The sequence below is a fragment of the Lagenorhynchus albirostris genome, chromosome 20 (genome assembly GCF_949774975.1).
Source record: "Lagenorhynchus albirostris chromosome 20, mLagAlb1.1, whole genome shotgun sequence".
NCBI lineage: Eukaryota > Metazoa > Chordata > Mammalia > Artiodactyla > Delphinidae > Lagenorhynchus > Lagenorhynchus albirostris.
The window spans coordinates 52,309,058-52,335,460 of NC_083114.1; the positions used below are offsets into that span (position 1 = coordinate 52,309,058).

Genomic DNA, 26,403 nt, shown 5'->3' on the forward strand with positions numbered 1-26,403 from the left:
AACCGCAGGAGGAGTGTGTCAGGGATACTGAGGGCTGGGTATGAGCTGGACCTCACTTTGTTCATTATTTTAATCCACCTTGCTTTTTTGCATCTTGATCCCCAGATTTTTATCTTTAAATTTTTAAAAAATTAAAAACAAATGTCCCGAGGCTTCCCTGGTGGCGCAGTGGTTAAGAATCCGCCTGCCAATGCAGGGGACACGGGTTTGAGCCCGGGTCCGGGAAGGTCGCACATGCCGCGGAGCATCTAAGCCCGTGCGCCACAACTACTGAGCCTGCGCTCTAGAGCCCACATGCCGCAGCTACTGAAACCCACGCACCTAGAGCCCGTGCCCCGCAACAACAGAAGCCACAGCAATGAGAAGCCCGCACACCGCAACGAAGAGTAGTCCCCGCTCTCCGCAACTAGAGAAAGCCCGCGTGCAGCAATGAAGACCCAAAGCAGCCAAAAATGAATAAATAAAATTAAAACAAAGAAAAAACAACAGAAAAACCAAATGTCCCTAGTAGTCCTATTTTGTTTTAGAAGAGAGGGAAGCATACTGGTTGAAGTAGAGCTATTTTAACCAGGCTGGTTATCTGACTCGCCCAGCGAATGTTAAGAAATAGATTACTGGCTTCACCCAGAGATTCGTTCAGTAGGTTTGGGGTTAAAAAAAAAAAAATCAGGAATGTGTTTTGTTTTTTGTTTTTTTGCGGTACGCGGGCCTCTCACTGTTGTGGCCTCTCCCGTTGCGGAGCACAGGCTCCGGACGCGCAGGCTCAGCGGCCATGGCTCACGGGCCCAGCCGCTCCGCAGCATGTGGGATCTTCCCGGACCGGGGCACGAACCCGTGTCCCCTGCATCGGCAGGCAGCCTCTCAGCCACTGCGCCACCAGGGAAGTCCAGGAATGTGTATTTTTGAAAGAGTTCTGAGGGTTCTGATAGTTGCCGTAAAGCCTAGTCCTCCTCCCAAGGAGCCTGTCGAGGCTGCCTCCGTTCTTCTTCATAATCTTTTGCTGTTTCCACACTGATGAGTTACATATCTAGACTCCTCCACTCTGTCTTTATGGGGCCATTGGGTGGTTTCCATCAGTTGCCCTTCAAGACCAAACATAGTGGTGTGTGTCGGCCAAAACGCTACCTTGCAGTTGCTGATTTCAGGGCTTGGTGTCTAGAGGTGGGCGTCCAATAGTTCAAATACATTTTGATCTCTCACTTTCAGGAAGTGTGTCCTCCTTCAGATTTGTGATAATATGAATTCTGCCTGAGAAGTCCTTCTATGTCGGACCTAGAGGAGCCCGGAGGAAGGAAGGAAGGAAGGAATGAAGTTTCATGCTTAATCGTACAGAAAAGAGAATCAGGCCAGGGTCTTGCGTGCTGGTGTCTGTTCACTGATCACCCCCTCTCCTCAGATGGCTCAGGGGCACCGTGGGGCAGCGAGGCTGGCCTGGTGCCAGGAGGCGGACTGGGGAGAGGCTCACTTGGTGCGTCCAGCCCTGTGCCCACTCCCGGCACATCGTTTCGAGGACCCTCCTCCTGAGGGGGCTGTGAGGCCCAGATGAAGTCTGTGAGGCGCTCGGACACTCCTTACCCTTCCCTCCCTACCTCCCTCCAGGCTCACCCGGGCCTGAGAATACCTCCTGCTGGCCCCCTGGCCCGTGCGGTGCCACCTCCTCTGATCGCACCTCCTCCAGGCAGGCACCTTAGTGCCACCCCGCCATCCAGCTGAGCGCACCCTCTCCCACGCGCTCTGGTTCTCTCTTGGCTGTATCTGCTCATCGCTGAGGTGGGTGTGTCTGCAGTCATTAAGAGGGGAGGAGAATTTTGGCCATATAAGAAGGTGGTAATTTGCATACTATAAGATTTCCTGTGGGTTTTCTTGAAATAGCTCCCCGATTCTAAAATCCTTTCAATTTGTAAAAGACTTTTTAGTAATGACATCTAGCTCAAGAGGCACCTGTATGTTAATTTTTTAAAAATAAATTTATTTATTTGTTTTTATATTTGGCTGCATTGGGTCTTCGTTGCTGTGCGCGGGCTTTCTCTGGTTGCGGCGAGCAGGGCCTACTCTTGGTTGCAGTGTGCGGGCTTCTCATTGCGGTGGCTTCTCTTGTTGCAGAGCACGGGCTCTAGGCACGCAGGCTTCAGTAGTTGTGGCATGTGGGCTCAGTAGTTGTGGCGCACGGGCTTAGTTGCTCCGAGGCATGTGGTATCTTCCAGGACCATGGCTCGAACCCGTGTCCCTTGCATTGGCAGGCGGATTCTTAACCACTGCGCCACCAGGGGAGCCCTGTACGTTAATTTTTGCATCTTGTTTCTGTCTTTGTAGATGTTATTTTGTGTACTTGTTTTCTCCAGCTGAGCTCTAAGTTCCTGGGGAGAGAAACTGTCAGGGGCCTCGTCCAGGCTTTGCCCTGGTGCTCCTGTCCCGGGGCCTTCTCAGGCCGTGTGCACCAGCGCCATCTTTTCCTTTCAGCCACCCCCCTTGGGGGTCTGTGGGGATTCACTCTGCAAATGGAATACCCACGTGGCCCCTCGGCAGGGACAGGTGCTGGGCAGGTAGACTCCAGGGCTTCTGGAGACGTTGCAGGGGATGAGCTCTGGAGCTGGAAGGGCTGCCCATGCCAGATGATGCCCAGGGAGGTGACAGGACTTAGCGCATGCAGCTGGGGAGCGGCAGCACCGTGGCCTCTGCAGGGCCTGGCTGTTGGGCTGTATGGCCAGCCGCAGCCTCGTCTCACTGTGCCTGTGGGAATGGAGCGATGCTTCCTCCCCGCCTCAGGGATTCTGCTTTTTCATGGTCAGTCAGGTTTTTAGGACTTAAGGGTCAAACCAAGAGGTACTCGCGGCCCCCAGGAGCCATGTGGTCTGTGCCAGAGTTGCCAGGCCAGTTGGTGCCCGAGTGACACCCTGTGCCCCAGGGTGGGGATCCATTTCATGCCTTGAAGTAGTCACCACAGGTGTTTGAGGGACACGCAGAGGTTGGTGTGGGTTCCGGGAGGCTGTGTTTCTTCCTCATGGGGTCCCTTATAGTTGAGAGTGGGCGTGACCTGCCCCACTGGACTCAGATATAGTCCCTTTTAGCTATTTCTCCTCCTCCCTTACTGCCTTTAAAATGCCAGTCAGAATAACCAGGATTTGGAGATATGTATCAAAATCCCTTTAGGAACTTTTTCAGAATGCCTGTTTTCAGAATACCATCCTGGGGACTGTGGGCAGTGAGCCTGGGATGGGGCCCTCCTTCCATCTTGATGCCCGTCTGTTAAGAGCCCCTGTTACGTGAGGACGAGGTGATGTGCACGTGGGGCACCTGGAGACCTTGTTAACCGTGGATTCTAAGGCAGCTGGGCTGGGGCCTGGGAGTCTGCATTTTAAGCGAGATCCAGGACGATGCCCTGGAGTAGAAAGGGCCGTGCAGAGGGTCACGCCCGCCAGATGAGGAAGGACACGAGCAGATCCAGGGCTCTGGAATCCTGGCGCCAGGTGGCCTGGGGCAGGTCACTTAGCTCTCCGAGCCTCCAGCCTCCTCTGTGGCACGAGAGCTACCAGAGCAGTACCTCCATGTGGGGCTTTTCCCTGCACAGTGCGGGCTCCATAAAGGTCTATTCGTGGGATTACCAGCCTGGGTCATTGTTCTGTGAACTCACCTGCCATCAGACACGTGGGGCTTAGGGTGGGGGTCTGGAAGGCAGCGTTGGGCTCTATCTGCACCTGGACCGTGGGCTTGCTCTCTGCTTACTCCCGGGGATGGATGCCCGGCAGCCCGGCCATGAGAACAGACAGGACGTCATGCTGTTTACTTTCTACCTTTTAGTCATGCCTCTTGAGGAGGGAGGCCTTCTCAGTCTAAAGCTGCCTGTCTGTACCCTCCTTTCTCATCCGGGAGTCCTGGGCTGTTTTGTCCTTTTTAGAGCCAGGTTGATAAGCCTGGGGCCAAGACACTGGGTGTAGTGCTGGGTTCTTTCTCCACGCCAGCTCTTGCCACTGGAACGCATGTGCTGCACCCCAAACACTGCAGCATCTGCAGAGACCCAGCTCTGCTGCCTGGGCTCCAGCTGGCCTGGCGCCAGGCACAGCTCCCCGGTCCTTCCCCCTCACTGAGCAGGCAGTTGGACTCAGTCCCCTTTCTCTGTCCCCTTGGGCAGGCTGTGCCCCTGGACCATTTCAGCAAGCTGGCAAGCCGCAGCTGCAGTTTCCAAGCAGGGATGCAGTCATGCTGCATTGCCGGCCCTGATGACAGGCTTCGGGACTGTGGTGTGCCGTCGGAGAGAGGGGCCCCTGGAGACAGGGCTACCCCTGGGGGTTGAGAGTACAGAGGCCTAGCCAGTTGTCATCTGCAGGGGGCGGGGGGTGGCATCCCTTGCCTGCGTCTCTGATACACATTTCCTTTGCAGCCTGGCCCTTCCCGCCTTCCCCCACCTGCCATTTGGAAACAGGAATCTTTGTCTCTCTACTCAGCTCGGCAGTGTATTTACTTGTATAAATGTTTTCAGGTATTTTCATTTTGTCTCCCCCATCTAAATGTAAGTTCTGTAAAGCCAGGACACGTACCTATGTGTTTGTATTCTTGTCTCATTCTGAATCTATGGAAAACACTAAAGAACTATTGAATTGATTGACCCCAGTCTTTGGTTTTAGCAGAGCTTCTGTTGAATGGTTTCTGTAGCGCGTGATTGACAGAATTTTCCAGTTAGGGGCACCGGCGTTTGTCTTTTCTTCCACTGCCCAGCCATTTCCAGCTCTCCTCCTCCCCCCGGCATGTGAGGCCCTCTGGCCATTGGTGTTTGCTGGTAAAACCTTCGATCCTCAGGTGGGCAGTTTGCTGATGGCTGGATTTTTAGGGACTCAGTCACATGATGGTCAACTGCTCTGAGAAAGTCATTACACTGGCATTCGCTAGACTCACTGGCCAGTCATATCCCCAAATCCATTCAGAACTGGAAGCTGGAAGAGGAGCCCAGCTCCAACCCACAGTTAGTACCATTTCCTGCCACTCCCAGGTTCACTCTTCTGAAGGCCAACTTACTGACATTTTAGGTAATGTCAGAAAGAGTTAAAAGTTCCCCACTCCCACGGTATCTGTGTGTGAACGTTTAGATCCTAGGGTTTTTGATTGTTTTCTTGTTTGGGGCTAGATCTAGACCAGCTTCTGACGAGAAGAGAGGTCTCGCTCTGCTTGTAACTGGCTGAAACCCTAGCCAGAGGGAGCCAGCAGAGCAGGTAGGCAGGGTGGGGCCCTCAGACTTCTTGAAAGTGACCTGCCACAGAACATATTACATACATCGTGACCCAGGCCACATGTATGTTATATACGCACCTGGAAAAGTGTTCTCAGAACAGTACCTCAGGGCTTCCCTGGTGGCGCAGTGGTTGGGAACCCGCCTGCCAATGCAGGGGACACGGGTTCGAGCCCTGGTCTCGAAGATCCCACATGCCGCAGAGCAACTAAGCCCATGTGCCACGACTACTGAGCCTGCGCTCTAGAGCCTGCGAGCCACAACTACTGAAGTCCACTTGCCACAACTACTGAAGCCTGCGCACCTAGAGCCTGAGCTCTGCAACAAGAGAAACCACCGCAGTAAGAAGCCCACGCGCCGCAACGAAGAGTAGCCTGCCGCAACGGGAGAAAGCCTGCGTGCAGCAACGAAGACCCAACGACGAAGACCCAATGCAACCAAAAATAAAATAAATTTAAAAAACGGTACCTAGCCTTCCTGTGTGTGAAGTGTTGGCCACGACCCACTAAATTGATCTCATAACCCGCTAATGGGTCACAGCCCTCAGTTTGAAAAACGCTGCTTGGGAATTGCGTGATGGTCCAGTGGTTGGGATTCTGCAGTTTCACTGCCGAGGGCCTGGGTTCAATCCCTGGTCGGGGAACTGGGATCCCTCTGGCCGACCGGCACGGCAAAAAGAAAAACAAAAGAAAGAAGGAAAAACACTGCTCTAGGGAGCATTCCATTCTAGGATTTCCAAGGCTTTTTCAGAATTCTGCACTGTGGGATAAACTTCCCAGTCTGGCATCTTAGCTTCTCTGGCCTCCAAATTGTATTTGCGTCGTCGGAGGGAGGGAGTTAATATGCCTGGGCCTGCCCTTCCCCTTCCCCACCCGTCTCTGTGCCAGCCTTCTAAATCCCTTAAAGACTGTGTACATTCCTCATTTTACATTTGTATTCTTCTCTAGCCTTGAATCTATAGGAAGCACTAAAAAAAATTTCCATGACCTCAGTCCTAGGATTAGCAAAGTTCCTATTGAATGGCTTCCTCTATTCTCACCCCCTAGACTGAGCTGGGCTTCTCAGCCAGTGACTGGCATGTCCCCCATTCCATCCTGGCTTGGAGTGCAGCTGGGTGGCCACCGCAGTGAGCTGGGGTGCTTGCAGCCAAGCAGACCCGGGGGCCGCGGGACTGGGGCCTTCTTCAGCATCTGCGACCTCGGCTGAGGGAGTGAGAGGGGCTGGTTAGGAGGCGCTGAAGTCTCCCCACCCCACCCCACGTTGACCACTGTCCCAGCTCTAGCTGTATGAGAGGTGGGAGGCATGGTGTTTCTCAGATTCTTTTTACCCCTTGGGAAGTAGCAGGCCTTTAGAAATTTCCAGCACTGGCCTCACCTCATTACATTCCTTTCAGGAATCTGTTCTTTGAGTCCTGGCCTAGGTAAACAGCCTCATCTCCCGAGTGTCTGCTGGCCCTGGCACTCCTCTCTCCTCTCCCTCCCCAGGAAGGGCCTGGCTCAGGCCACTGGACACTGCCCAAACCGGGGGCCACAGCAAGCCGTCCCCCATCGCCCACTCACTTCCCAGGGGCACGGTGTGGGACTGGCAGACAGCTCGTCCTTGCGACCTGAGGCTGTGGGTGCTGGTACGCCCATTGTCAGTCGAGGGTCTGGTACAGCTCGTGTCACTCACCCCCAGGGAAGACTGTGCGGCTTTCTTGCTGTGGGTCCCAAGGACACCCGCCTCTCCTCCCCTGTGTTTTGGCCTTGCCGGAGTTTGACAGGAGATGGCAGTGGCGGGCGGGTGGCTTCCAGCCTTGACGCAGACGCTCGGCCCCTTTAATGGCCCTCCTTTGCCCATTGTTGGACTTCCTGCCTCTTCCCCCCTCACACTGGGAGCCCTGTTAGTGGATACTAATCTTAGGGACCAGGTGTGAAGCCTGCTTTTTTCCTGAGGTGGGTGCTCAGCCCCCACTGAGCAGGCCAGCCCTTAGGGCCACCCAGTCCTACAGGATGTGATGTTCAAATCCACTTTAAAGTAACTTCTTGTTTCAGCTTCCTTGTACTTTGAACCAGTTGATCAGCCTCAGTTTGCCTTTTTCTATCCTTGGAACATTTTTATATGGTGCATTAGGTTCAGTGGAGAGCAGTGTTGGGAATGAGGGTCTAAGAGCAGGAGCTGCGGGACCAGCTCGTCGTTCCTGCTGTGCCGTCAGTGCTAGGCGTCAGAGCTGCAGCTCAGGGAAGCAGTGTGCGCCTCGGGCAGCCCGGGGGGGCAAGGGGCAGAGAGTGGGCCTCCTGGCCGGGGCAGAGCTCCTTGGAGCTCAAATGGGGGTGGGACGGAAGTGCTCGGCCCCCCTGCCATGTTGCCTTCCCCCAGCAGTGTCCCCCCTCCTCCCTTTGCCACTGAATTGCTTTCCCACTTGGAGCACCTCCTTAGCTCAAACTTCAGAAAGGGTCTGGAGAGTGATCCTTTCACCCTCCTCTGGTCTCAGCACCACCAGGCTCTCCTGGGAACAGCCTCAGGGCTCCTCAGCCTCAGCACTGCTGATGCTCTGGGCCGGATCGGTCTCTGCTGTGGGGGGCTGTCCTGAGCACTGTTGGATGTTTAACAGTGTCCCTGGCCTCTAACCACCAGGAACCGGCCCCCACCCCCCAGCTGTGACAGCCAGGCGTGTCTCCAGACATTACAGATGTCCTCTGGGGGGCAGAGTTGCCCCCAGTTGAGAACCACTGGGCTACCTGGTCACCCTGCCCTGCTCAACAGCCAGATGACGCTTTTAACGTGACCCCCCGCCCCGCTCAGAGACCTGCAGGAGCTCCCGTCACTCAGGACGGACTCTCAGGTCCTTCCCTGGTGCTTTTTCTCTGAGGCCTGAGACGCCTGGCCTCGCCTCCTGTTCCTTGCTGCTCTGTCGCAGCCCTGCTGGCCTCTGCTGGGCGTCGAACATCCAGGGTCGTCAGGGCGGCTCTTCTGTCTGCTTGGAAAGCTCACTCCCTTAATACACTCAGATCTCTGGTCACATGTCACCTTGGAGCGGCCTTTCCTGGTCACCCTCTCAAAATAAATAACTTGCTCCCCTCCCGTTTCCAGCCTGTCCCCCACACACCCTGGGTAGTGCCTTGGTTTTCTGTATGGCACATAGCACCACCTGACCTCTGTGTGTGTGTGTGTGTGTGTGTGTGTCTGTGTGTGTCTGTGTGTGTGCGCGCGCGCGCGTGCCTGTCTGTCTGTTTCTCTGCTGCACTAGAATGGAGGCTGAGTCAGAGCGGGACTTATCTCACCAGTGCCTGTCCTCCCTGAAGCCTGGCTCTCTTCCTCCAGAGCAGGTGCGGGAATCCTCGCCATGCGGGGCAGGTGTGTTGTTTGCTACTCCTGTTTCCAGAGGAGGCAGTGGAAGCAAAGGATGTGGGTTCTCGGATTCCACCAGGCACGTCCCGCAGACATGTCACAAAAGTGTCCAAGCACAGGGAGTTATACCCAATCTCTTGTAATAACCTGTAACGGAATATAATCTGCAAAGAACCCACAAAAACAAATCGCTGTGCTGTACACTTGAAACTAACACAATATTGTAAATCAACTATACGTCAATTTAAAAACATGTTAAAAGTCTCCAAAGTAATGCATGTTCGTTTTTTGTTTTTTTTTTGCGGTACGTGGGCCTCTCACTGTTGTGGCCTCTCCCGCTGCGGAGCACAGGCTCCGGACGCGCAGGCTCAGCGGCCATGGCTCACGGGCCCAGCCGCTCCGCGGCATGTGGGATCTTCCCGGACTGGGGCACGAACCCGTGTCCCCTGCATCGGCAGGCGGACTCCCAACCACTGTGCCACCAGGGAAGCCCGATGTTTGTTTTTAAAACCACCTGTAGCCCCTCTTCACTCAGACACTTTAACATTTTGGTGTGTTACCTTTCTTGTCTTGCTTTTTTTTGTTATTCAGAAACCTCTGATAGCTACAGCTCTCCCTCAAGAAATGTTAAACAACAGTTCACCACCTCAGAGGTTGCTCAGAATTCTAGAACCAATAATGACAGTTAAAATCTATCCACCTTCCACCTCAGATCCCACGCTGGTAACAATTTTTTAAAAACTGCGTCCAGGGTGCGCCTAACAAAAAACGTGGCTCCGTTTCATGACTTAGTTTCACTTTACAATCTGGCGTTTTCCTGGAGCAGGCACAGCGCCCTCTGGTGTTAGCCTCCAGTGTCTGGTGCCTGTGATCTGGGTGCCTGATCTCTCAAGGGTGGGAGGAGCAGAGGCGGGCGGGCTGCTGAGACCCGGTGGTGTCTCCCACCTGGCGGCCTCGGCGGGCGCTCAGGGCCCTGATCCGCAGGCAGCGGCCACCACAGCCGCCTGCCATGTGCCCCAGAAGTGAATAGAGCAGTTGTTGCTTTTATAACCAGGAGAAGAATTGCTGTCTTTCAGAGGGTGTGGACCTGCCAGAAATGTGTTTTACTCTGTCCCTATCTCTGCTGCTCTGGGGAGGAGGAGCTTTTTCTGTGGTTAAGCGAATGGACTTGAGCTAGACTGCCTGAGTTGAAGTCCCAGCGGCACCACTTAGGAGCCGTGTGACCATGAACACGTGACTTATTTCCTCTTTGTCTCAGTTTACTTATCTGTAAAGACAATGACAGTATGCTTATTTCGTGGAGTTGAGGATTTCTCCGGTTAAAACACGTGAAGTGCTAGAAAACTGCATGGAGTGTAATACACACCAGCTGTGCTGTCGCTGTGAGGAGAGGCTTCCAGAGCAGGGGTTCTGAAAGCCTTCGAGATGCAGGGAGCATGTGTCTGGAACAGGGAGAGGCGAGGAGGACGTGGGTAAGCGCTGTCGTGTGGGAGATGCTCAGCTGGAGCGGCTGGCGGATGTGAAAGGAGCAGTGCCCAGTGTGGTGGGACATGGGCACCTGGGAGGGAAGCTTGTGAAAGAGCATGAAGAGGCTTGCAAGTCATCCTTGCCCTCCCAGGCGTCTTGTTCTCATTTTCTGGAATTCCCAAGGAAAAGAAATGTAGCCAGAGGAACTTCCCTGGTGGCGCAGTGGTTAAGAATCCGCCTGCCAATGCAGGGGACACGGGTTCTATCCCTGTCCGGGAAAATCCCACATGCCGTGGAGCAACTAAGCCCATGCGCCACAACTACTGAGCCTGCGCTCTAGAGCCCGCGAGCCGCGACTACTGAGCCCACGTGCCTAGAGCCCATGCTCCACAGCAAGAGAAGCCACCGCAATGAGAAGCCCGTGCATCGCAATGAAGAGTAGCCCCCGCTCGCCGCGGCTAGAGAAAGTCCGTGTGCAGCAACGAAGACCCAACGCAGCCAAAACAAATTAATTAATAAATTAAAAGAAAAAAAAAAAGAATGTAGCCAGAATAGTGGCCCCTGCACCCCTCCGTCCTCCCTGCCACACCGCTCTGCTCTACACTGTCATTGTCATTGTCATGCGAGATCAGAAGAGCCTGGAGACCCAGCTTCAGGGTGGAAGGGAGTCAGGCTCGGGCAAGAGGCCAAGCGCAGGTCAGGAGAGCCACATCCGGGGACACGCTGGCTCACCAGGCCCCCTCCCGGGAACTCGGGGACCTGCCTGCCCCACAGCCTCGCAGAGGTTCTACAGAGGGAGGAGGGAGAAAACCCACCCCTGTCCCTGCCGTGACAGCTTTCACTGGCTGTGTTGTTCCTGCTTCGGCCTCAGAGCAGGGGCCTCAGTTTCCCGTACCCCCTTGGGGGCAGCGAGGCTGGGCTGTGTCCCATCAAAGACTGTGCTGATTTAGGGTCTGCACTTGGGCCACTCCCTTCCTTTCCTGGCAGCTCTCTCGGGGACTGACACAGACGCCGAGGTTGGGATGATGTGCAGACTCAACTTGGGTCTCTCCTCAGGGTCCCTGAGCCCGCGAGGCAGCCTGTGCCCGCAGCCGCAGCTGCTCCAAGCATGGCGTCACCTCCCGCCCCATGCAGCACTGTCCATCTCCCAGTGGATTTCCCCTCACTGCAACTTCTGGTTTCCATGGCAACTTGGAAAGACCTGCAGTTGTGGCTTTTGGAAGTCTAAAATGAGAGCAGAGGTTTGAGATAGGGTGGGACAGCACTGAAAATACCTGTCCCACCCAGGGATTTGGGCCCAGAGGGTTACAGGATGGGAGGTTCTTTGAATTAGAAAAATGGCACTATCATCCCAGCACACCCTTAGCAGAGCTCCACGTGGCCCCTTGCAGCCTCCTGGGATCTTGGATCCTGAGCTCAGGGTCTTCAGCCTGCGCCTAGGGGGCAGCGGAGGCAGGTGGAGTGATCACAGCACTTAGCGTTGGCTGAGCCCTTACTGTGGGCCAGGCGCCTGGTGGCCGTCTGTGCTTTCACTGCCTCGTTAATCCTCTGAGCCACTCATCCCACCTTCTACACGAGCGCTTCACGAGGCTGCTTTGCAAGGCTGCAGCGCCAGCGCAGGTGAGTGTCCGGTGTGCTTAACTCCGGGGCTCCCTCTCATCTGGAACACGGGCTTGTGTCCCTGGAGGAGCATCTCTGTCACCTGTTGATGGCGGGCCCATTGCTTCCCCTTTACTTTTTTTTAAAGTCACATCCCACTAATAGCAGGGTTTGCTTTAGTCGTTGCCAGGATTTCGGTGCCCTTAAGCGCGTGTCTCCCTTCTCAGTTCTCCTCCCGTGAGGTCGCCATTCCAGGCCCCACGTTCTGCGGTGGAGTCACCTTGAGTGTTCGGTTGGGTGTCTGAGGGAGCAGCTCTTCCATCCCCCTAGTTTGGGGTCTTGGAGGTGCCTGAGCCAGGGAGGTGGGCAGCCACACAGAGATGCGCCGGTTCCCAGGACTCAGTGAAGAACCGCAGGGGAGCGGCCCCAGGTTTGGGGAGCCAGCAAGGAAGGTGCACTGGCCCAGTGGAGAAGCGTCTCCCGCCTGGGCTGCTGTGGGGCATCTGGTACCCGGCAGGGGGAGGGCCTTTGTCATGGAGGGATGGGTCAGTGCTTGCTGCGCGGTTGGCCAGGCTCCAGAAGCCGGCGTCCCAAGAGTCCAGAGTCGGTTACTCAGCAGCTTGCAGTCCTCTGCGGGGCAGTCGATAACGAGCAGGCTGTGACTGGCGGGGCAGGATGGCCCAGATTAGAAGGTGGTGAGGCTGATAGCGGCTTCAGGGTGACCCTCGGCCCAGTGTCACACTCCTCCTGCAACCCATCCTGCTCAGCACTCGGCAGCAGGGGTGCAGGGCAGGCAGAAGCTGGAAAAAGGATTCCACTCACAGCAAAATGTTTGGCTCTCTGCAGAATGGGCTGTTAAATCTTTCATTTACAATGAGGCCTTACGTGGTTTGTCATGTAGCCACTTTTCAGCGTGACCAGAGTTACCGCTGGTGAGCACGGTGTTTGCCTTTGGTGCGGGAGGTCGCACCTGGCGTGCTGTCTGCTGATCCAGGTGCTGTTGGAGGGGCGCGTGGGGTTTGGCAAAGCCGAGCTCTGGGCTTAGGGTTTGTGCGCTTAGCTATACGTATGCTATGCTTCACTAAGAGGTAGGGAGGAGACTGTATCCTGTAGGTGATTTTGGGGGCCGTGCTCTGACACCTGTGCTCTCTGTTCCAGTTGAAACTAGAGGACCGCTCCGTGGTGCCCCGGGATGTGGTCCGGCACATGCGCTCCACTGTGAGTCCCGCGTCCCACTTGGTGGGGCAGGGTTGGGGGCGGGGGTGGCCTGGGGCATGTCCTGGCCGGGTCTGCCGGGTGGCCCCGCGGGGCGCCTGCCGGGACCTGGATGCCTTCTCCCCCGCAGGACAGCCAGTGTGGCACGGTGATCGACGTGAACATCGACTGCGCCGTGAAGCTCATTGGCACCAACTGCATCGTCTATCCCGTCAACAGCAAGGACCTGCAGCACATCTGGGTGAGCCCGCCCCGCCTGCCACCCCTGCTGACCTCCCCTCTCGGGGCTCTGGTTCTCTCCGCGGCACCTTCCCAGGCCGGGCGGCCAAGCCCAGCAGTCAGCTCGCTCCCTGCAGCCTGACCATGCTTCTTGTGAGTCAGCCATTGAGACGCGAGGTCAGGACACAGCTTTACGTCTCCAGCGGACTGCTGGTTTCCCTTCTCCTCTAATGCTTTTTTTTGGAACAAATTTCTTTTCAGCTTACTTTTTTAATGATCTCAAACTTACTGAAAAGTTGTAGGTACCTTTATCCCCTGCAACATCCAGGCTCCTTAGCTGGTGACGCTTCGCTGCATTAGCTCCAGCGCCTTTCCTCCCTCCTTCCCCACCTCTCTGTACTCCTCTGTCGCTCTCTCTTTCTCACTCCCCCCACTGCCTTCTCTCCCTCTCTCTCTCCCCTCCCCTTTTCTGAAACGTTTGAAAGCAAACTACAGGTATGATGCTATATGACCCCTAAGTACTACAATGTGCATTTCCCCAAAACAGAAACACTCTGCTGTTTAACCACCATTCAAAGCCCCAAGCAAGGACTTTGACCCAATACTGTCCAATCCACAGACCTCATTCAGTTGTCCCAACAATCTCCTTTTTCCCCTCTGACCCAGGATTCCATCAGGAGCACACACAAGAATTGTCAGCTCTTTGATCTCCCCCAGTCTGGAGAGGTTCCCCACTCTTGCTTTGTCTTCCTTATCCCGGGTGACCCTGAGCGTGGGGCCATCTGACAGTGCCCGTGACCAGCCTGGGGCCCTGCGTTCTTGGCAGAACTGCCACGGAAGTGCCGCTGAGCTCTTCGCTGGCCCGGAACGTCCCGCGGCCGCAGGTGGGGACATTCCGTTTGCTCCCCAGTCGTCTGGGGCTCTGCCATGCCTCCCCACCGTAAAGTCAGCATTCACCCCGTTGGAAGCGATTGTATCAGCTTTGTGGGGAGATATTCCGGGGTTGTGTCAATAACCCGGTACTTCTCAAACCCCCGTACATCAGCCTTAGCTTCCATTAACAATTCCCAGCTGAATCGGCCAGCGCTCCGGTGGCTGCTAAATGGGGATTTTATGACTCCATCGTTGCCTACTTGTTTTTATCAGTTTGGCATCTGCTGTATGGAAGAGCTGTACTTTCTGTCCCATTTATTTATTCATTTTTTACATCAGTATGGATGCAGAGATTCCTGTTTTATTCAGTTGGTGATAACCTATTACTGTCATTATTTGTTTTGTTGCTTGAATGATCCCACGTTTGGCCAGTCGGATCCCCTTCAAGCTGACGTGTGTGTCCTTTTGACATATCCCCACCATTTTTTTTTAAACACTTTCTTTCCATCTTGTATTTTTTCTCATCCAGCCTAGAGTCAGCTGTTTCTTCAGGGAGCCCTGGTTCCTTTCAGAAAATGGTATTTCAAAAGCCAAGGTCTGGATGCACGCTGGGTGTGCTAACCGCTGCTAGGCCCTATTCAGGGCAACACGGGGGAATACATGTATGTGTACATAGGTAGACATACACACACGTCTAAATACGTCCGTGCCTGTTCTGTGTGTGTAAGATGTATGGGTTCGTCTTGATCCTTCCAGCCCCAGTCCAGCTCCTCAGGTCCCTCCTCTCTTGCCCTCCCTGTTCCTGTATTAGTGAGTGCCGTCCCCAGTAGTGAGAGACTTGGCTCTCGATATCCTCAGTTGAGTTATTTATTTGCTTAAATCACTTTACTTATTCGTCTGTATGACCACCCTCCCCAGCCCGCTCTCACTTACGTGTCCTGTGTCCCTGGGACGCCGTCAAGCTTCTGCCTCTGCGTGGGAGGGGAGCTGGGGTGCAGCTGGACCCTCGGGGGAAAGCCTGCTGCAGCAGCTGTTAGGTCGGACCTGTCTGTGCGGCCAAGAGGAACTGGTGCCCTGGACACCAGTGTCATCGGCCACCTCTCACGGCCCTGTCCCCCTGATCTGCAGCCCTTCATGTATGGGGACTACATCGCCTATGACTGCTGGCTGGGGAAGGTCTACGACCTGAAGAACCAGATCATCCTCAAGCTGTCCAACGGCGCCAGGTGCGGATCTCCCCGCGGAGGAGCCCGTCCGGGAGGAGCCCGTCCGGCGGGGCGGCCCGGGAAGGGGGGCAGGGGCTGTTGACCTCCCTGCGGAGGAGCCCGTCCGGTGGGGCGGCCCGGGAAGGGGGGCAGGGTCTGTTGACCTCCCTGCAGAGGAGCCCGTCCGGGAGGAGCCCGTCCGGCGGGGCGGCCCAGGAAGGGGGGCAGGGGCTGTTGATCTCCCCGCGGAGGAGCCCGTCTGGTGGGGTGGCCCGCGAAGGGGGGCAGCCCGGGAAGGGGGGCAGGGGCTGTTGTCTCACCTCCTCGAGGGCCGTGCCAGGGCCTGCAGGCTTTTGGGGCCCCGAGTCTCAGGACCTGACCCTGGGCTGGTCTCCTTGTCAGCCCGGCCTGATTCTCTGGCTCAGTTTCTGGTCTAGGCTGTACCGTGGCTTCGGGAGAGCTGCACTATCATTTAGGACACGCGAGAGGAGCTGATGCTTTATTTTAGGCACCTTAATGGTGGTGAACGCTCAGATCTGGGGGTAGAGTCTTGTTCGTTTTAGGAGAGTTCCTTGTACCAGTGCAGGGGCTGAGGTGTGGGCGGAGGATGAATTGCCTATTTTGGGGGGGGCGGACGTATTGACACCTCTGGACAAGCCCTTTAGATCCTGACCGGCACCACAAGGGGTCCTGGCTGCCTCGCCTCCCCTAAGACTCAGGCACTGTGTCGGGTGCCAACCAAGCCCCTGTGCCCTGTTGCAGGTGCTCCATGAACACAGAGGATGGTGCCAAGCTCTACGATGTCTGCCCGCACGTCAGCGACTCTGTACGTTGGCTCCACCCAAGGATCCTGGGGGGTGGGGGGCCCCTCATCTCATGTTCCTCAGCCCCTGGGCTGTGCAGGAGGGACTTCTCAGCAGAGAGCTTGGAGCTGACCCAGGCTAACCACTGCTTCTACGCCGTTGCTTTCCTAGAAAAGGGGCGGTGTGTATCCAAAGGTATAGAAGTTTGGGTGTGGGCAGAAAGCAGTAGGACCTTTCTTTGCATTTTGCTAACTTTGTATCTCATCCTTTTTAAATCTCCTGTTTTCTTAGAGCGTATGCAGTATTTTACTGCAGTTGACATCTTAGAACAGTAGTACATGACACAGTTTGTCAATAAGAATACTAGGGGAGTGTGTGTGATTAAGCAGGTTTGGGGACCCCTGTCCTCTGGAGCTTCAGTCCTTAAAGTGCCTCCCCTGCACCAGCAGCATTGTTGTGGCCTGAGGGCTTGGAAGCAGAATGGGTCAGACGTGCATTTCAGTAAGATCCCTGGTGACTTGTATGCACCTGAGGTCTGGGAGGTGCTGCTCCAGAGCCTTAGGGGCTGTGGAGCTGGAGGTGCGGGGCCAGCGGGAGCCAGGCACAGAGCAGGGGGTGCGGGTATGGAGAGCGCCCTCCCCTGAGGAGGCAGTGCTCACGGGGACTTTTCTCTGGCCCCCAATCCTGCAGGGTCTCTTCTTTGATGATTCCTACGGCTTCTACCCAGGCCAGGTGCTCATTGGCCCTGCCAAGATCTTCTCCAGTGTCCAGTGGCTGTCAGGGGTCAAGCCCGTGCTCAGCACGAAGAGCAAGTTCCGCGTGTTGGTCGAAGAGGTAGGGGTGGGGGCGGGACGGGGGGGGGAAGGCCCTGGATCTCCCGCCCCCGCTGGCTCATCTGGGGCGGGGCTGCTCTGAGGACCAAGGGAACCCGGGCCGAGCAAGGTGGGAGGGTGGAGAGTGGCAGGTCCTCTGGGCCCTGACTGGAGGTGAGGAGGCCGCAGTGAGTGACCCCTGGGGTGGGCCTGTTCTGGGGGTGTCCACACTTGGTGCTGTCCCGTGATGAGGACCTGCTTCCTGCTCTGGGGGCAGGTGGGCTCCGGACAGCTGCTTAAAGAGAGGGCATTAGAGCCTGCTGACCGTGGCCCTGTCCCGCCCGCCACCCCCAGGTGCAGGTTGTGGAGCTGAAGGTCACGTGGATTACCAAGAGCTTCTGTCCAGGGGGCACGGACAGCGTCAGCCCCCCGCCCTCTGTCATCACCCAGGAAAACCTAGGCAGGTGAGCGGCTCCAGTGCGCCACCCGCTCCAGCGCCCCCAGGGGCGGTCCCCAAGCAAGTCTCTGGGCCGCGGGCACGGGTGCGCGGGGCTGAGAAACCCCTGGCCCAGCCCCTGCCTCTCCTCCCTCCCCTCCCAGGGTGAAGCGTCTCGGATGCTTTGACCATGCTCAGCGGCAGCTCGGGGAGCGCTGTCTGTATGTCTTCCCAGCCAAGGTAGAGCCGGCCAGGATTGCCTGTGAATGTCCAGAAAAACACTGCGCCCAGGGGGAGGGCTCTGTGGCCAAGAAGGTATGTCCTCGGGCTTGGGGCTTGGCGGGCGTTTGAGGAACTGGCCTGGAGCCATTTCCACGGCAGGAAGGTCTGTGCTTTAGGCCTTGGGGGCAGCCCTGATGACCCTTGCAGGCCAGTTAGGTGTGCACAGCTGTCACCCCTCAGACCGAGCTGCCTGGGGTCCGGCCGCGTCAGCCGGCTCTCCACAGCGCCCGCCCTCCCCGTTCCTTCCCCGCAGGTGAAGCGCCTCCTGAAGAAGCAGGTTGTGAGGATCATGTCCTGCTCCCCAGACTCCCGGTGCTCCAGGGACCATTCCGTGGAGGACACAGGCAAGAAGGGGGCGGCCAAAGCCAAGAGCGAAGCAGGGTCCGCCAGCCCCGAGGAGACGCCCGATGGGTCTGCCAGCCCCGTGGAGATGCAGGACGAGGGCCCTGAAGAGGCCCACGAGGGGGGCGAGCAGCTGCCCCCCTTCCTGCTGAAGGAGGGCGGGGACGACCGGCTGCACTCGGCCGAGCAGGACGCCGATGACGAGGCCGCCGACGACACAGACGACAGCAGCTCGGTGACCTCCTCCGCCAGCTCCACCACCTCCTCCCAGAGCGGCAGCGGCGCAGGTCGCAAGAAGAGCATCCCCTTGTCCATCAAGAACTTAAAGCGGAAACACAAGAGGAAGAAGAATAAGATCAGTCGGGACTTCAAGCCGGGGGACAGGTGAGCTCAGGGGCGCCTCCCTTTCCCGGCCGGGTGTCCTGCCCCCGCCCCGCCCCCACACGCATGCACACCCAGGCTCGCGTGCTCGTGGGCGCGCTCGTGGTCTGCAGGCCCCACGAAGGCTCAGGGGCGCCCAGCCGAGATGACCTGGGTGCCTGGGCTTGGCCGGGTGGGAAGGAGGGATCTGGGAGTGGGAGAGGGCGGGACGGGGGCCCCTTCCCGGAGGAGATGCCTGGTGGGGAGACTGTTTCTTCCCTGCTGCCTGATGCTCAGGGTTTCAGGTTACCAAGCCCGCGAGGTGGGGCGGTGGGTAGAGAGCGTAGCTGCCCTTTCCTCACTGGTCCTGCCCTGCAGGGTGGCGGTGGAGGTGGTGACCACGATGACCTCAGCAGACGTGATGTGGCAGGACGGCTCCGTGGAGTGCAACGTCCGATCCAATGACCTCTTCCCTGTGCACCACCTGGACAACAATGAGTTCTGCCCTGGAGACTTCGTGGTGGACAAGCGAGGTAGCGCCGGGTGGGCCTTGGGAAGAAGGGGCGAGAGGTCTGGGCATCAAGGACACTCCCCTTGGATGGTGGCTCACTCTTCTGAAGACTCGGGGAGCCTTTCTGGCCTGCACTGACCGAGCCAGGGAAGCAGTGGGTTCTGGGCCCCGTTGTGGTTGACGTGCAGTGGGTGGGTGGGTGGGTGGCAGGTGGCACCACCAGGGTGCCTTAGCTAGTCATGCGCCCCCCCCTCCCCGCTGGGTCCCCAGTCCAGAGCTGTCCGGACCCTGCTGTCTACGGCGTGGTGCAGTCTGGGGACCACGTGGGCCGCACCTGCATGGTGAAGTGGTTCAAGCTGCGGCCGAGTGGGGACGACGTGGAGGTGAGCGGGTGCTGCCCCCACGTTTCCTTCAGGGTGGGCTCTGGTGGGCTGGATGTAGGGCCCCTGGGCTCACGACCACCCATCCTTTCCCAGCTGATTGGAGAGGAGGAAGATGTGAGCGTCTACGACATTGCCGATCACCCTGACTTTCGGTTCCGCACGACCGATATTGTTATCCGAATTGGCAACACTGAGGATGGAGGGCCTCACAGGGAGGATGAGGTACGTGCCCCCTGGCCTGTGCGTCAGCTGCAGTACATGATGGTGCCACCAGGTGGCACCAGGAGCCAAGACCTGCAAGTCCTTTGGGCTGCGTGTCCACCCCAAGCGCCTTCCCCAGGAGAGCGGCTGCCGGCAGTGGGGCCGCTCAGTCCGAGCACCTGCACGAGGACTCACCTGCCTGCCGGGCTCAGGCCTCGTTCACACAGCTGCTCCCTGGGCCTATTAGAGAAGCCCATTCCTGTCCTCCGCGCCACGAGCGTGGTGTCAGGCGCTACAGGAGCACAGGAGAGGCCTGGGGAGGTGGCGTCTGAGCTGCGCCCTGGAGCCCAAGTGGGGACACGGGGTGGGGTTGGGCAGATTCCAGGCAGAGGAAGAGTGGGGACGAGAGTCCCGAGACTGGAAGCCCGGAGAGACCAGGGTGCTGTGAGCAGGAAGGGAGTGAGTGGGGGGCTCAGTGGACAGTGAGCATTGGGGGTGTTTCAACCAAAGGGTCCCGTGCTCGAGGTACTCACGGTGGTCTCTGGCTGGTGCCCACATCCCTTCTGTTCTCATGGCCTTGCCCCTGCCCTCACCCTTGGGGAGCTGCACCTTTGACCCTGTCCCATTTGCCCTGCAGCCGTCGGTCGGCCAGGTCGCCCGCGTGGACGTCAGCAGCAAGGTGGAGGTGGTGTGGGCTGATAACTCAAAGACCATCATCCTGCCCCAGGTGAGCCCCTGCAGAGCCCGCCTCGCGGCTCCAGACCGTGGCAGCCGGGCCGGGAGCTCAGATCTTCCTGGCCAGGGAGTCTGCTTTGCGGGAGGAAGGTCTCAGGGAAAGGAAAGGCAGTGTTACACCCAGAGCCCTGGGGTGAGAGAGTCGGGAAAGCAGAGAGGCAGCCTACAGCTGGATTGCCAGTCGTGTGTAGATTTTCTCAGACCTCCCAGATCTGCCTGGATCCCCGTCCACTGTGGTAAGAAAACACAGGTTGCTTCCTTTAAGAAACAGAGCCTTCACACCAACACTTCTAGGAAAACTTTCACAGATCAGGGAGAGAAAGCAGATGGGTTCTGAGCGGCAGGGCTGTTTTTGACGCTGTTTCTTCGCTCCCTTGTTTGAGCTGATGCTCACACCCCAGCTCCCCTCTCCTGGCACCAACGTGGGGTGGGGAAGGGGCTCACCCCTCGTCCAGGAGGCCATTCCAGGGGCGGGAACAGGCTGTGACACGGCCGCGCTGACCAAGTGCACTCAGCGGCCAGGAGGCTGGAACAGGCCTTGGCTGGGCCTTGGGCCCGTGGGTGGGGCTGGGGCAGCGGAGGTGCCTCTCAGGGGCCTAGGGCCCACCAAGCACAGAGGCCCAGCTGCGGAGGCCAGAGCAGGAAAGGGAGGAAGGGTGGCGTGGCTGCCGAGGCCTCAGGGCGCCATCAGCTCTGAGGGTTGGGGTCCTGGCAGAGCGCCCCTGAATGGCCCGCGCCCCATCTCCCCCACCAGCACCTGTACAACATCGAGTCTGAGATCGAGGAGTCAGACTATGACTCGGTGGAAGGCAGCACCAGTGGGGCGTCCTCGGATGAGTGGGAGGATGACAGTGACAGCTGGGAGACGGACAATGGGCTGGTGGAGGACGAGCACCCCAAGATAGAGGAGCCCCCCATCCCAGCCACCGAGCAGCCAGCGGCCCCCGAGGAGGACAAGGGAGTGGTGATCAGCGAGGAGGCTGCCACGGCCGCCATCCAGGGAGCCGTGGCCATGGCCACCCCTGTGGCTGGGCTGATGGAGAAGGCGGGCAAGGATGGGCCCCCGAAGAGCTTCCGGGAGTTGAAAGAGGCCATCAAGATCCTGGAGAGCCTCAAGAACATGACCGTGGAGCAGCTTCTGACGGGCTCGCCCACCTCCCCCACGGCGGAGCCGGAGAAGCCGACGCGGGAGAAGAAGTTTCTGGACGACATCAAGAAGCTGCAGGAAAACCTCAAGAAGACCCTGGACAACGTGGCCATCGCAGAGGAGGAGAAGATGGAGGCGGTGCCAGACACTGAGCGCAAGGAGGACAAGCCCGAGGGGCAGTCGCCTGTGAAGGCCGAGTGGCCCAGCGAGACCCCGGTGCTCTGCCAGCAGTGCGGCGGCAAGCCCGGGGTCACCTTCACCAGCGCCAAGGGCGAGGTCTTCTCGGTGCTGGAGTTTGCGCCCTGTGAGTTCGCCCCGTGTGTGTTCCAGATCTGGAGGCCAGGTGGCTGGCCCCTGGCTGCCGCCCAGGGCGGGGGAGCCGTTTCCCTGGCCTGGGCACCAGTCCCCATGCCAGAAGAGGAGGGCAGGGAGCATGTGGGTTCATCCACCTGTTGGGGGAGCGCTCCCAGCGGCCGCCGCACCTCCAGGTGGAGTTCCCAGGCCTCGCCCTGAGGAACTGACCACTCTCTTTCCCCCTCTAGCAAATCACTCTTTTAAGAAAATTGAGTTCCAGCCTCCAGAAGCCAAGAAGTTCTTCAGCACGGTGCGGAAGGAGATGGCCCTGCTGGCCACCTCGCTGCCCGACGGCATCATGGTCAAGACCTTCGAGGACAGAATGGCAAGTAGCCGGGTGCGGGCCGGGCCTGGGGACCGCCGGGCGCCCGAGAGGCTGCAGCCTCGGCGACTCCCTACGGGGCAGGACAGGCTCCGCCGGGGGAGCCGCACGGCTGGCAAGAGTCCCACGCGTGCGTCTAGACCAGATGGTCGTCCTTTTAAAAGTTAGCTTAAGATTGTAATGATCACCTGACTCTTCTCTCGTTTTTTGAAAAATTAGAACATTTTAGAAAAAGTCATAGTGGCCTTTGACCAATCCTCACCCTGCCCCCAGGGGCCATGACTTCAGGAGTTTCATGGGTCTCCTTCTTGGTGATCTACTTCTGTGTTTACGTGTTCGTGCATCGCCATAAACCAGCCTATCTTGTAGGATTTCTTCTACACGAATAGCACATCATCATACGCATCATCTATAACTTGTTTTTTTTTCAGTCAACAGGGTAATTTTTGAGACCTACTGATGTAGGTCATTGCTTTTTAGCTACAGGACAGTATAGCCTCCCGTGGCCACGTCACACTCCATTTGCCACTTCTCTGTGACCTGGGCCCCGTGTTTTGAGTCATGCTGGTGGAGGCGTGTGAGCGCCTCCTTGTTTGTTCCAGGAATGAGCGAGCGTGGTCCATCTGCCACCTTATTGTTCAGCAGACCTTCACTGGGCCTTGCTGTGTGCCAGGCACCATGTGCGACACTGAATTTGGGTCCGAGTGAGGCCTCAGCTCCAGCCCATGCCTGGAGGAAGGGGCCAAAGGAAAGGGACCACAAAGAGAGGCACTGTTGAAATGGGCCTGCAGGTGGCCAGAAACCCCAGGGCAGGGCCAGGAGCACGTGCGTGGTCAGGGCTGCTCGAGGTTCTTGATGATGCTTTTAGTTTTCCTTGGGTTTTAGTAAAATTCCTTTTGAAAATTCCAGCCCATCTCAGCTCTGCTGGTGGAAGAACTCTTTTGTTCGCTTTCTACCCAAATCTCACTCCGAGGGAAAGGGAAATCGTGTGTTATCTTGAGGCCCACAGAGTGGCTCCAGTCCCAAGCACACGCGAGGATTCCGTCACCAGCTCGTCCTGGGCCCTAGCCGGCTCTCAGCTCGTCGCTCACCCGGCACGTTGCCCTGGCGATGGTCCCCCCAACCCCGACAGTCAGTGTGGATCTCTGGTGTCTGTGGAGAGTCTCCTCGATGACTTACAGCCTGAGTTTCTAGTGGTCTCCCAGCATTTTCCCCGACTTCAGTTCCTCTGATCCTTCTAGTTCCCTAAAAGCAAGTGCAGCCTTGCCATCCTGGAATGTTCTTTCATCTTCTGATGGGTTGTAATTGTTGCTTGCTTCACTGGGGGTGGGGGGCTGTTTTGAGGACTGCAACTTACAAGTAATGATTTATAAGGAAAAAACCTGGTAGGATACAAACTGGTTTGGAAAATTCTTTTTGTGCCGGGAGTTAAAAGATGCCAAGCAGCTCTGCACAGAGATGTTTGCGTTTAGCTTCTCTGTTGCGGGCAGTGTCTGGAGTCCCAGGGGGCTGCTCCTGCTGGAGCCGCACAGCGCCCTGGAAAAGATCACATCCAGCTGCCCCGTGTGGAAGCCCGCCGCCAACCTCAGCCTTCCCTCCCTCCCTCCTCTAGGACCTCTTCTCGGCCCTGATCAAGGGCCCCACTCGCACCCCCTACGAGGACGGCCTCTACCTGTTTGACATCCAGCTCCCCAACATCTACCCAGCCGTGCCCCCCCACTTCTGCTACCTCTCCCAGTGCAGTGGCCGTCTGAACCCCAACCTGTATGACAATGGGAAGGTGTGCGTCAGCCTCCTGGGCACCTGGATTGGAAAGGTGGGTCCGGTGCCGGCACCTGGTCAGGACTGGGGGAGGCCAGTCTGGACAAGTGTCTGGGACAGAGTTGATCGATGGCACTGTGTGTGTGTTTTAGGGGACAGAGAGGTGGACGAGCAAATCCAGCCTTCTCCAGGTGCTCATCTCCATCCAAGGTACGGTGGGCGGGGCCGGGGGTGGTGACAGGGCTGCCGGAGGGCACAGTGACTCTGGCTTTTGCGTCCCCCACCTCCTGTCTGTAGCTCTGGCCTCCTCTCGGGGGTTGAGGTCGGGCGGGCCTGATGGGCTTCTCCTCCCACAGGTCTAATCCTGGTGAATGAACCGTACTACAACGAAGCCGGCTTTGACAGCGACCGCGGCCTACAGGAGGGCTATGAGAACAGTCGCTGCTACAACGAGATGGCGCTCATCCGCGTGGTGCAGTCCATGACCCAGCTGGTGCGGCGGCCGCCCGAGGTCTTCGAGCAGGAGATCCGGCAGCACTTCGGTACTGGCGGCTGGCGGCTGGTGAACCGCATTGAGTCCTGGCTGGAAACCCACGCCCTGCTGGAGAGGGCCCAAGCGCTGCCCAACGGGCTTCCCAAGGACAGTAGCTCGCCAGAGCCGCCAGCTGTGGCCGAGCTCTCAGACTACGGCCGAGAAGAACCTGAGGACGGAGGGCTGGCCCCTGGAGAGGCCTCCCAGGGCTCAGACTCGGAGGGCGGCGCGCAGGGCCCGGCCTCAGCCAGCAGGGACCGCACAGACCAGACTTCGGAGGCAGCGCCTGACGCCTCAGTGCCACCCAGTGTCAAACCAAAGAAGCGGAGAAAGAGCTACCGGAGCTTCTTGCCTGAGAAGAGTGGCTACCCTGACATCGGCTTCCCCCTCTTCCCGCTGTCTAAGGGTTTCATCAAGAGCATCCGGGGGGTCCTGACGCAGTTCCGGGCCGCTCTGATGGAGGCGGGCATGCCCGAGAGCCTGGAGGACAAGTAGTCAGCCAGCCCTGGAGGAAGGAGCGCCGCCGCGGGGAGAGGCCAGCTGCTGCCTGCTCACTCCCTCCCCTGGAACCTCCCCTCTTCCCTTTCCTCCTCTGTCCCCAGTGCAAGCCCCGCCCATTGCCCTTTTCTTCCCAAGGTGAGTTTGATGCTGAAGTGCAGGAAGTTTCTTGAGATGCTGCCATTTCTGTTCCCAAGCAATCTTCCAGCAAGCGGGGTCCGCGTGGCAAAGAAAATCTGAACCCTGTTGCTGATTTTCCACTTGTCACCCCAGGCAGGGTGTCCCAGCACTTCCTCCCTCGCCATCTCCACCTCAGGTCGGAGGTGGGCCTTTCGTGGGGGCTGACGCGGGAGAACTCGGGGCCCAGGTGTGTGCGGACCCGCGGGGCCGGACCCGTGGGACGAGTGGATGTGCCTTGCATGAAGTGTGGGTTGCTCCAGCGGTGCCCCGGTCCCCTTTGTCCTCCTCAGTCCCACTGTAGCTTCCTAGTGTCCCAGGCCCTCCTGCTGCCACCACCAACCGCCTCCTCCCTCGTGTCCCAGCGCCAACACTCTCCCTTGGGAGTTGTAGCTGCCGTCACAGACTCCTGGCTCTGCTCTGGCCCATTTGCACAGGAGAGCCTTCGGGCCTGTTGAACTCGCTCTCTAAGAGAGGTTGGGACCAGGCTGGGTTCGGGGTGACCCCCAGGAGAGGTGGTGGCCCTCACACGCTGACATGGAGTGAGGACCAGGGAGCTGCTGGGAAGGAAACAGCTGTAGGTGCCTTGCTCTTCCTGTCCCACGGGGCCTTGCGCATCTGCTCCCCCGCTCAGCCCCATCCCAGGGCCCCCGGAGGCAGCAGCACAGACAAGGCCAGGGCAAGTGCGAGGGCCCCTCCTGTAGACTGTGCCCCTCCCACTATCAAATGCTAACGCTGGGAGGCGGCATATAGCTCCCTGAACACAGCGAGCCAGCCCTCTCTCCCGGAGGATGAGAGCGAGGCCTGTCAGCCCTTCACTTACAAGCTGCAGGCTCAATGCGGGAGAGAGGCGGCCCGCAGGCTCCTCCCTCGCAGAGACGGGCCCAGAGGTTTACAAGTTTTCTAAGCGTTTGATAATGTGAAGCTCCAGTTGAGTAGGATGCTGTTGAGCACATCGCAGCTGTGTAATTTTGGTGTATGTATGTAATATTTAAGATTGAAAGAAAATAAATCTCAAAAGCAAAGATATTAACTCTTACTAGAAAAAAAAGACAAAATAAGAAGCCAAAGCATGATGCGTCTTGTCCGCCTTACGCTGGCTCCACACCTGCGCTGCCGCAACCGCGCGGGCGGCCGGCAGCAGCGCGGGGAAGGGCGGGGCCGGAGCCGGTGTCTTGTTCGAGGATCACCCGGGGTGACTGCCGCCGGGGCTGCGCTTCCCCGGTGCGTTGTTCATGTGGAGATGTGAATGCCTACTGCTTAAGATACCTGTATAAAGTGCGGTGTGATTAAACTTTTTTTTTACTTGCATTTTTTTTTTGTTTGGCTCATTACAATGTACAAAAAAGACAAGGTGGCACCATTAAACCTGCCTCTGCCATCCATCCGGCTCTGTCGCCTTTCTTCCCCTCGGGGGCACCTCACACACCCTCCCCAGGGGAAGGAAAGATCCCTGTTGCTGGGGAGGCTCGAGGCAGCGGCACCTTCCCCTCCCAGCCTGCTTCTGCGCCTCCGCGCCGCCCGTCCGGGGGACTCACGGGGGCCGGGAGATGAGGGTCTAGAAGTTCAGTGGGTCGGTGCTCTCGCCTCCGAGCAGGGCCCATGTCCTGTTCCTCAA

The 26,403-nt window shown here is 57.8% G+C and overlaps 1 protein-coding gene across 2 annotated transcripts in view; it reads left to right on the plus strand.

The window, feature by feature from the left end:
- UBE2O (ubiquitin conjugating enzyme E2 O) overlaps nucleotides 1-26,168 on the plus strand; it is a 56,236-nt gene extending 30,068 nt beyond the window's left edge. Inside the window, exons 2-18 of one of the 2 annotated variants that reach the window (XM_060132871.1) lie at nucleotides 12,776-12,835; nucleotides 12,963-13,073; nucleotides 15,053-15,150; nucleotides 15,892-15,955; nucleotides 16,623-16,766; nucleotides 17,099-17,208; nucleotides 17,345-17,495; nucleotides 17,716-18,188; nucleotides 18,543-18,697; nucleotides 18,946-19,058; nucleotides 19,152-19,280; nucleotides 19,897-19,986; nucleotides 20,749-21,445; nucleotides 21,684-21,820; nucleotides 23,430-23,633; nucleotides 23,731-23,788; nucleotides 23,935-26,168. In XM_060132871.1, coding sequence (XP_059988854.1) covers nucleotides 12,776-12,835; nucleotides 12,963-13,073; nucleotides 15,053-15,150; nucleotides 15,892-15,955; nucleotides 16,623-16,766; nucleotides 17,099-17,208; nucleotides 17,345-17,495; nucleotides 17,716-18,188; nucleotides 18,543-18,697; nucleotides 18,946-19,058; nucleotides 19,152-19,280; nucleotides 19,897-19,986; nucleotides 20,749-21,445; nucleotides 21,684-21,820; nucleotides 23,430-23,633; nucleotides 23,731-23,788; nucleotides 23,935-24,605 — 3,465 coding nt within the window. In that variant the 3' untranslated portion in view covers nucleotides 24,606-26,168. The remainder of the gene's footprint in view (nucleotides 1-12,775; nucleotides 12,836-12,962; nucleotides 13,074-15,052; nucleotides 15,151-15,891; nucleotides 15,956-16,622; nucleotides 16,767-17,098; nucleotides 17,209-17,344; nucleotides 17,496-17,715; nucleotides 18,189-18,542; nucleotides 18,698-18,945; nucleotides 19,059-19,151; nucleotides 19,281-19,896; nucleotides 19,987-20,748; nucleotides 21,446-21,683; nucleotides 21,821-23,429; nucleotides 23,634-23,730; nucleotides 23,789-23,934) is intronic. The other variant, XM_060132872.1, reaches the window with a different exon arrangement.
- Nucleotides 26,169-26,403: the final 235 nt, after the last annotated feature.